Here is a 10551-nt window from a genome sequence, read left to right as displayed (position 1 = left end):
TGTCCGAACTGTTAATTTCATCCGAGCCAGAGGTGTGAATCATCGTCAGTTTGACTGCCTTCTCAGTGACAGTAACATTACCCATGGTCTGCCATACCACACTGAAGTAAGATGGCTAAGCCGAGGTGCTGTGCTAAAGCGCTTCTTCCATCTTCGTGAGGAAATCGGACAGTTCATGGAGAAAAAAGGTAAACCTGTTGTGGAATTACAAAGCCCACAATGGCTGCAGGACCTTGCATTTATGGTTGATATTACAGAGCACTTGAATAATCTGAACAAAATGTTACAAGGGCGCAAAAAAATTGTCACCCAGTATTATGACAGCATATGTGCATTCAAGTAGAAGCTCACATAGACACAGCTTGCCAGTGGTGACACAGCTCATTTCCTCTGTCTTAGAGATGTATGTGCAGCCAGCATCAATGCTGACATGAGACAGTACAAAGACAAGATTACGGGATTGCTGTGGGAGTTTGAGAAACGATTTCAGGTCTTTAGCGAACTCGAGACAGAATTCACAGTTTTTTGCTCACCATTCACAGTAAAAGCTTCTGATGTGCCCTCCGACATGCAACTTGAAATAATTGATTTGCAGTGTGATGTAGAATTGAAGGACAAATTTGCCTCTTTGGGCTTGGAAACATTTTATCAGCATCTCCTTCCAGGCTACCCTAAATTAACAGCACTGGCTGCAAAAGTGTTGTGCATGTTTGGGACGACCTATCTTTGTGAGCAAGTTTCCTCAGTAATGAACATTAATAAAACAAAGCTGCGCACAAAGCTCACACATAAGCACTTAACTGACATTCTGAAATTGGCTGTTACTCAGGACATGATGCCTGGTATTGATGCACTTGTGCAGGCAAAGATGTCAAGTTTCAGGAGCAAATACAAAGCAGGAGTAAATCCTCTAAAATGCTGCTTTAAACATTGTTTGCACGATGGAAAAAAAATGTTACTAAATGAAAACTTGCTCTAGTAAATACTGTGAAATTCAGTGTTGGTCAACAGATTCACTACAAAAGTGTTTGGTTGAGTGGAATATTATTTCTAATGCATGCCATCCATATTATGTATATAGTTTTTTAATGTATACATTTTATACATAAACAAAGCAGGTGACAACTTTATTTTCTTAATTGTCTGTATAAAATAGCTGCTACGTAAGATTTAAAGGTGTGCAGAGTTAATTTAGGTGTTCAGAATTACTTTCCAGATGTGAAAAATGGACTTCAAAAATTTTCTATATTTTGATGAGTTTGATTTTTTGAAAATTCCAGGACTATGTTTTTAAGTTCCACATACTTGTGACTAAATATGTTGTGCCATTGTACAATCACTGTGATCAGTTGTAATGCACAACACACAAAAATAAATGTTAAACTGAGGCATAGTGTTGTTGAAGTTGCACTTACTTTAATCTCAGGTTGTTCATAATATATTTTTTAAAAGGACAGTTCATTACATATACAGATTTTTATCATATACTTGTTCTTCTTTGCGCTAAAACATCTGGAAAACTTAGACTTATTGTTACTTCTCGGTAACTACGCTATAAGTTTACTGGTCCGGTCCCCTTGAGATCAAACTAGGCTGTATGTGGCCCTCGGACCAAAATGAGTTTGACACCCCTGCTCTAGGGCATCTTTGTTATTGCTGTGCCAGGTGGACACCCTTTTTCGGTCTTGAATTGACAGCATGTCATTTGACCCAAAAAATGTGTCAAAGGTTTGGAACCTTTTAGTTGGCTTATCTGAGTCAGCTTATAAAACAGCTGCTGTATTTTGTTAGACATTTTTGACATTTAATGATGTATTTGTGTTCATTCCTATGGGAAACATTTAATTTTAGGTTGATTAGTTTGTAAATCCACTGAAAAAAATATGGTTGTCTGCAGTGTTAAAAACCTTTGCACTGTACTTTACAACAAAGCACTTGCTTACCTTCTGTTTTGTATTTGTTTCTAAAAATGCACTTTAAAATGTTCTGTTCCATTTTATATGGTTTTATACATGTCTTTGGTGTTCTTATTCCAGTTTTATAATAGGTTAAGTTTTATGTTCTTGTTGAAACTGTGAGAACTTGGAATTCAGGGTTACATATGGATGGTGAATCCATTGCAGCTTATGGAGAATTTACCTTTACTGGTGTAATGGGTTCAGGTTTAAGTATACTGGAATTCTCCTTTTATAGGCACTGTGGCTGTTTTTTTGTTTCTGTTTGTTTTCCTCTGTCTGGGTCCATCTTTCAGTGTCTGTCTGTCTATTTTTCTGTCTGTCTGTCCCTGTGTCTGTCTGTCTGTCCCTCTGTCTGTCTCTCCCTGTGTCTGTCTGTCCCTGTGTCTGTCTGTCTGTCCCTGTGTCTGTCTGTCTCTCTGCATCTCTCTCCATCTGTCTCTCTCTGTGTTTAGATGTTTGCCTGTACTTGAGAGCAAGATCAAATTCCAGCTTGGACCCTTTGCTTCAAATCCCTCTCTCTCCATTGTTTTCTGTTATCTATACAGACACTGTTCAATGAATTAAATACATGTAAAAGTAAATGAATAACAGACATATATTACAAAACCAATTTTTTGTAAGTTAAAAACTGCTTGGTTTTGGAGTTTAAATGAATTAGTCTCACCGTTTTTCCTACTCACAAGGGTTTTGATGCAATGCCTGAAAGGTGGCAGGAGTGAAAGACAAGATAATTTACACAAGAGCAGTGAGGACAAATAACAATGACAATTTAGCCCTAAGATACATACGATTTGCTTACCATTAAAGGAGATGCTTAGATTGGCAATGCTCAATACCTCCAGCCTTCAACCTCCACTGAAGTGTCACAAAAGCACTGAAACAGACTAAAATGTTTTTCATAACACTGTTTTATTAACTCAAATGCAGTATTGATTTACAAAAAAAAAATGTAGCATAGGGTTATGTGATTTTACTTTCTCCATAGTCAGTACCTACAGTAGATGACTGTCAGCACATCCCATGTTTAGAGAAACAGACAGGAGTACATGCACAGAAGTTAAGTACTGTCTACTTCTCCAAACAGACTATGAATAAATAAATCTGAAAACTAACTCTGAGCTAACCCAGAAGTAAACCACCCTTTACTGTTTTCAGAACATATAAAGACAGTCTTCCATTTTAATTGTCTGACCGAACTGAAACAGCCTCAAACACAAATGACAAAAAAAGAATGCTCTTGTATTGCAGCTGATCGTTGGGAATTAGTAATCTCTAACATTTCAAGTCACATTACATACATATGACATCTCAAAACTGTTTATTAAAACTATGATGCTAACAATGTAGACATCAAAGAACATTATATACATCTTCTGACATATAAAGCTCTTAACAACCAATCTCCATCATATCTTAAAGACCTGATAGCAGAACTCTTCGCTCTCAGACTGCAGGCTTACTTGTTGTTCCTAGAATCTCTAAAAGTAGAATGGGAGGCAGAGCCTTCAGTTATCAGGCACCTCTCCTGTGGAACCAGCTCCCAGTTTGGGTTCGGGGGGCGGACACCCTCTCTATTTTTAAGACCAGGCTTAAAACCTTCCTTTTCGACAAAGCTTATAGTTAGGGCTGACTGGGTGACCCTGACGGGGTGAGCTGGTGTTTTCATTTGCACAACTGACTTCCCCTCTTGACGTCCCTTTAGTTTGCCCCTAGTTATGCTGCTATAGGCCTAGACTGCTGGGGAACCTCTCTTGATGCACTGAGCCCTTCTCTAACTACCTATGTATTTACTATATATACACCATTATTGCATTACATTCACTCTGTTTCTTTCTGTGTCCTTTCTCCGAGTGTCCCTGGTCCCAGAGCTGGATGCTGGATGCTTCAGATGTGTGGCTGTGTTTTATGGTCCTTGTGTCCCACCCCCCCACCTCTCTATCTCTACCCCTCTATCTGTATCCCTCTATCTCTATCTCTACCCCTCTATCTCTACCTCTCTACCTCTTCTGTCCCTCTCAACCCGCCCGGCCAGCAGGCAGATGGGTCCCCCCACATTAGAGCCGGGTTCTGCTCGAGGTTTTTTTCCCTGTTAAAAGGGTGTTTTCCTTGCCACTGTCGCCTTTTGGCTTGCTCTGGGGGTCAGGCATATGGGTTCTGTAAAGCGTCTCGAGACAATTTGACTGTAATTGGCGCTATATAAATAAAATTGAATTGAATTGAATTGAATTATTCTGCATCTCAGGGCATCAATCTTAAATTGAAAAAGTGCACACATCCAGGTGCTGTATCGGGTGCAACACAAACTGAACCAAGTAATCACAAAAAAGTAAAAGGAGTTTGTACACTGTTGCGTTTTTTTTATATTGGTGTGTGTAAGTCCAATTTTACTATCATTATTCTCAGATCATTTAATATATTATATACAAGGTGGGATGGTTGATGATGCCACCTTGTGTCTTTTCTGTTTATTTATTTTTCACGCTACTGGCTGCAATCGGAGCAATTTTTTGTTGTGCGCAGACTCCTTTTTACTTTTTTGTGCATCAATACTATAAATGCAACTCTACCTGTAAACTCAACATCGCTATCCTCACTTATATCTGAAGACACAAATATATTCAGAAACAAAAAAGGCTGAAAAGCCAGCTATTAGAACAGTAGTATAGAGATTAATTGCTATGGAAACAATACACCGTCTCATCTATAACATATTGGTGTAAACTGGCAAGTTTTTAAGAATGTTTCAGTATTGTTGAAGTCTATAGCACGTAGTTTCATGTGTGAACTTGAATCTGAACAGTGCATGAAAGTTTAGTCTTAACAGTTAACTCCATCTTCAACATGTTTCTCTCCACTCATGATCAGGGAGATCTGCGATGAGGGTGAGGACTCTTGGGTTCACTGACAGTTGCTTCTTGTTTTTCTTTGTCTCAACTTTTGTGCCCTTCTCTGGATTGATGTTGAAGAAACACCTTTGCGAAAGGATTCTAATTAGCCACTATATAAAATGATGTGTTCTAAAGGAGGACATAAAACAATTATTTACCTCTGAAGGAACTCAAGCGTAGAACCCAGCTCCATGGGATAGTGGATATTGAGGCAATAGTAGCTCCCGAACATCAAACAGATGGCAGAGATGAAAGTGGGGATGAGGTCATTCACAACCTTGCGGTCTACACTCAGCATAAACCACGTTGAGGTACAGCAGGTAGGTCCTGTTAAGACACAGAAGTTATTTAACGCACACCAGCCACTACCGTTCAAAAGTGCTAACTGTGTGTATTTTCCCGTGATGACAACACAATTAAACAGCGCCATTTTAACTAATAATTTGCAGAATGCACATTTGATCATTTCAAAATGGTATTGTTTGCTGGTCCAGATACATTCAGTTTGGAGGGGTACAGTCCCAGCGAATCGCTCGTTCTCACCCCAGGAAAGAAGTTGGTAGGCTAAACATATGGGATCTACTACACTCTTATGGAGGAGAAAATAACCCTGAAAAAGGAAAAATAATAATTCAAAAAGGTTCTGGGCGATAATGCCAATAATTACGATAAAGATATTTTTTTCGATATGGATCAGTTATTTCTTCTGTGTTACCAGTGGTTAATCCATCCAAAGAGTAAAAATGTCCAAATCTTATAATCTTTATCATATGTTTCTCCATCACAACCTCATTTTTAGATTGTTTTATTGCCCAGCTCTACAGGTAGCACTTTAAATAAAAATTAAAGAACATTTCATGTTCACATTTCATCCTCATATCATCTTAAGTGTCAGGGCCAGGGAGGGGTTTGAACCCAGAGTGCAGGCACACAGGAGGCAGATAGATGTTCTAAACAAGAACTTTATTACAAGAACATAAAACACGGACAGAGCAAACCAACGAAACCAGACTCCACTCAAAAAAAATAACAATTTTAACTAGAACCAAACAGAGCTCAAAAAATAAACCAGAATTGAAAGTTAACTAACCACTACACTGGCTAAGACCGGGACTCAAAGTCAACGGCATAACTCACAACCAAAGAGTCCAAACAGGGAGGCACGGCAGACAGTTCCTGAAGCCGGCAGTCAGTGGCGGTGCATGTGCTGCCAAACGTGCAGCAGCGATCGGGGCTGCAAACAAGCAACAGAGAACAGGCAGCTGCAGGAATGCAGCAGCGGGAAGTCGAGGGGTGGACAGAAGGGAAAACTCGGGGAACGAGCCAAGCTCTCAATGAGAGTTCCGGAGCCCCGGCTAGTAGCCAGGCAGGACTGAGCAGACCAGGGGGAGTCCGGAGCCGAAGCTGACCTGGGCGAAGCGGCTGACAGGGAGCCAGCAGGAGCAATGAACCAGCACAGACTGGTGGAGTGAGCCAGGCTTTAACTGCCACTGATGAGATTCGACACAGCTGTGCTCCTTCTGCAGCTGTGTCCAATTGCTGGGATCGTCAGCTGGTCCGGGGTGAAACACAGAGGAGGGAGAGGCCATGACATTAGGCTTATGAAGTAAAACAGAGTATCAACTTACCACATACAATGATGCAAGGTGTCACAGGCAGGCTTTCCACATCTACTTCTTTTGCCAGACATGTTGTTTCTACATAGTGGAGGAGGCTCTGTTCTTTCTCATCAAAACAGGATGGAAGAAGGAGCACCATATCCTTCACATCTTCTGAACAGCCCTCCAACTGTCCTCTCAGAATTTCCAGCCTGGTGATGACCTGCAAAACTCGTTTGCTCTTTGCTGCACAAATGTTTTTTATAAAGTCCAGAAGTCGCTTTCCTTTTTTCTCTACGCTGTTCAGAAAAGTCTCCTTTAGTGATACCCCAGTGAGCTCCTGGAAGTGGACTGTCATTCCAATCTCCTGAAACAAAAAGGCCAGTCCTCCACAAGTGACTGCAGTTGTGTTCCCTTGTTTATCTCTTTACGTTGAGTGTAGTAGGTGCACTTCATATGCACTTTCACATCATCTGGACTGAAGTTGGTCTGTTCATTGAGCATTTTCATTTTGTCTTTCTTTTCCTGCAGTGTTTCTAGTGTCTCATCAAGTAGCATGTATTTCATGTCCCACTTTATGCAACCATATGTGTCCTGAACAGCTGCCCTTTTGTCGGCTGGGATTTCCTCTGTCGTATTCTTCTGACCCTCGTCTGCGCTTAATCATCTTTGGTGATGAACACCGCCTCACATTTTTGATTCAGGTTTGTAACTGCTTAGCTAGTGAGCGATATCCTGTTCCCACCACATCACCTTCTATGACATCTTGCAATGACTGCGGATACTTCACAACAATTCTTTTGGCTACTTCTGTGGAAGCTTGTTTACTGGGTGAAGCACAGGCTTTCATCATGTCAGAAACAACAATCCGTATCATTTCTCGTCGTAATCGTGGGCTAGGGCTTTTGTTTCTCTCAAAGCAATGTATCAACGCTTCTGGAAACTTCTCCCATGGAATCTTGAAGCTGTCAACCCAATCAGCAGCAGGTATTTGCCAACTTGGCGAGTCAGAGGAGAATGAGGAGTGCGTCGAGGAAGCTGGAGAAGTAAATGGTGACTGGATGTGGATTTCAGTGCTCCGTGCTGTAAAACAAAAATAATGACATTAACAAGATGCATTAAATGATGTTTCATCTTAGGTTTTAGGGCTGGGCTATCTGGTCAAAAATCATGATCTTTTGAGGTAGAATCATGATCCACAATTATTCTTGCCTCTTGTACAATGTAAGCTAGTTACAAAAAATTTATAATAGGTTTTTCCACATTTTTGGGATACACAATATGCTCACTAGCCTAGCAGCATAAACATAAAAAAAACAGTCCAATGCTCTCTGTAGCATACAGTGATCAATTCTTACCTTTAAAACAATTACTGAAGCCTCTCTCACAACAAAAAAATCAGTTGACAAATTCAGATTGTCCATGATATAAGACTGACACATCACTCGGCCCTATTTGGTTATACTTCATAAATTTCATCAAGATGTACTTACTGGGTTGTAGCCAGGCAGCTACCAATTTCCTCGCTTGAATTGGTCTCAATACTGAAAGCAGATCCGTTTCCTGAATGAACTGAAAATCCTCTGTGGTCTCCACCCCTAACGACTGTAGCATCTCCTCTACAGTATTTAGAACTGAGGCAGGGAGGTCTGGCAACATCTTAGTAATGGCACTGCATATGTTGCTTTGCTCTGCATCATCCATTCCTGATTATGAAAGAGTGAATAACGGTCAATTAACACAAGAATAACAGCCCAGGACACTAATAAGTGTGACAATACACTGTGTTTCAGTGGAACCATTTGGTATCCATCCTTCATGTAAGAATGCAATGGATAGAAATCTATCAAGTCACTAATGTTCACACACTGCATCTTTTCATTGTCTTTCCTAACTGAGTACAGATGGTACTGAGGAAGGAACTCTGCCATATACACTGACACCAGAAAATAAACTGTCATTTCTTATCAAAATAAGGATGAGTTCACCAAACACCACAGAGTCAATGTTCCCTGTGACAAGGAGTTGTCCTTTCTTGTATGATGTTCCCTTATAGAGAATTTCAACAGTGACCTTTGTGTTGGCATCATTGAAGCCGAATTGGCTGACTGCATCTTGAAGGCTTTACTGTACAGCACAGAGTAAAAAGGAGAACCACCTTTAACTTGCACAACAGCTTTACCCATCGATCCTGCAGAAAGATAATCCTGCAACATCTGATGTCTCTTTGAGAGAGTAAGGCAGAGGTTTTTGAAATTCTTTAGATTCCGTGCACACCTCTTGAAATAACTGTGCTTACTTTCAAAGTGCATTGTCCATAGACAGATCAAAGGGCCAAATTTCAGAATCAGGGCAGGGTACTGACATAAATAATGATGCTTTGGCCTCAGGTTGCTTTCTGGGAACAGAGCTTTTCTTGATTCTAAATATTCTTGAATGAGAACATATGCAACCTGAGCTACAGAGATTTTCTGAGCGCATATCATGTCCACAATGTCTTTCAGCAACAGAGTCAACTGCCACACATCATCTGACGCATCTTTCACTCGGTCACCAATTATGAGGGGTAGCGGTCTTAAAAAATTCCAATTTTGTATGGCCTGCCCTGAAAGTTTAGTTGCTTGAGGGCTGACCTCACATGGCGTTGTAGCAGCATCAGAGGAACAGTATTTGAACCGTTTAATGCGACGATTCAGTGGAGTAAGTGAACCATGTCATTTTCTTTATGAAATACTTAAGATACAGTGCAACATCATAAGACAAAACACCCTCAAAGATGTCATGTCCTAGACAAGGCGGCAACCCCGGCTGACAAACATTAAAGTATTTCAAAGAATTGAATACTGACTTGAATTTTACTCCTTCCACGTCTGGTGTATCTTCAGTCTGGAGGCGATCAACAGCTGAATTGTAGCTCTCAATGGTGTGCTCTCGTCCACACACATTTGGATCACAACTCTGAAATTCAGACCGGGTTATTCGGCAGTACCTACAAAAATGCTGTGAGCGACTGAAATTTTCAGAGAAGCCACCAATGCAATGCGAGCCTAAATTATCTCCAGCAATGCAATACAATGTCCCTTTCACTACTGTTTCATCTGAGAGGACAATCCCATTCTCCTCCAATTCCTTCAAATCTGCTACTAACTCAGAGAACACCTTAGCATGCCCAAATTCTTTGAAGTCTTTCTCTCTACACAATAAAACAAGTGACATGTGGTCCGTATCAGGCTGTACGTGAAGTGGCAATTTAGCAACCGAGACATAGACAGCTAGTACTTTATGTCTTGTCTTTGCCAACCCTAAAGGGTTAACAACTTCAAAGGCATCCTGGTAAAGTAGTAGCTTGAGACTTGAAGGATGTTGACCAAAAAAAATCATTGGATTTCAAGATCTGACCATCATTAATGTCACTTAGAACATCTGAAGGAGACTCAGTTGAGGGCTTTCCTGACACATAATTCTTCCACAGATCAGATTCTAACAAACATTTCAAAGTCTCTCTGACAGGCACATAATAGGCAAACCTGTCTGTCCTGTTCTCATCTCTTCCTAGATACATTTTTTTAGGCTCCACATAGTTAAACATTTTTTTGAAAGTCTGAGATCTTGAGTATACTGTCCTCAATGGTCCTGTATGACATGCAGAGAACAGATCACATCCACTGACAGACTCACAAATTTTGTTGATGTCCTCATCTGATAATGATACTTCATTTTTTAGCAGAGAAGTAAGTTTAGTCAAAGTATATGTCTGACCCAGCTCATGTATGTTTTGTATCTCCTCAACAATGTTCTGTATGGTTGAAGCAGGTAACAGAAATTGTCCTTGCAATTTTAAATAGAACAAACATACATTTCTAAGAAAAAGATCACTGAAATATTCGGACATACTCATATCTGATTCATCAGTGCCTGACATTGCTCCTGCCTCATACAGAGAAGGGCCAAAGTCATCTGACTGACTTTGAAAAGATATCTGAGACTCACATTCTTTGTGAGAGTCACTGAAAATTGCAGTCTGCCAAATCTCTGTTTCCGTGACATGTGGGCGGTAAACGAAGATTTGACCTTGAAAACGTGTACACCCGGTCACTGAGCAAGTCA

At 40.5% G+C, this 10551-nt stretch overlaps 1 protein-coding gene across 2 annotated transcripts; it reads right to left on the bottom strand.

Moving 5' to 3' along the window:
• Positions 1-2848: 2848 nt before the first annotated feature.
• On the bottom strand, positions 2849-7956 carry LOC118469919 (uncharacterized). Of its 2 annotated transcripts, none has more exons than XR_004846909.2 (3): positions 5984-6465; positions 5005-5173; positions 2849-4930 (listed from the first exon to the last, which is right to left on the bottom strand). XR_004846909.2 is itself a non-coding variant. In XM_055011155.1 (3 exons), exons 1-3 carry the CDS (start codon positions 6800-6802, stop codon positions 4795-4797), a joined length of 633 nt encoding a protein of 210 aa, XP_054867130.1. In that variant the 5' UTR covers positions 6803-7956; the 3' UTR covers positions 2849-4794. The 2 variants fall into 2 exon arrangements, 1 of the variants encoding a protein (XP_054867130.1); XM_055011155.1 differs by lacking the exon at positions 5984-6465 and adding an exon at positions 6475-7956.
• Positions 7957-10551: the final 2595 nt, after the last annotated feature.

Source organism: Amphiprion ocellaris, chromosome 6 (genome assembly GCF_022539595.1).
Source record: "Amphiprion ocellaris isolate individual 3 ecotype Okinawa chromosome 6, ASM2253959v1, whole genome shotgun sequence".
NCBI classification, from domain to species: Eukaryota; Metazoa; Chordata; class Actinopteri; family Pomacentridae; genus Amphiprion; species Amphiprion ocellaris.
Note: the sequence above shows the minus strand (reverse complement) of the source record. Positions and strands in the feature narration are given on the sequence as shown.

Excerpts from the sequence above, each read along its gene's own strand:
- LOC118469919 (XM_055011155.1), bottom strand. The coding sequence starts at position 6,802 with ATGACAGTCCACTTCCAGGAGCTCACTGGGGTATCACTAAAGGAGACT. Across the intron at positions 5,174-6,474 it reads ACCTTGCATCATTGTATGTG|GACCTACCTGCTGTACCTCA; the intron begins GTAAGTTGATAC and ends GTGTCTTAACAG. Across the intron at positions 4,931-5,004 it reads ACGCTTGAGTTCCTTCAGAG|GTGTTTCTTCAACATCAATC; the intron begins GTAAATAATTGT and ends CCTTTCGCAAAG.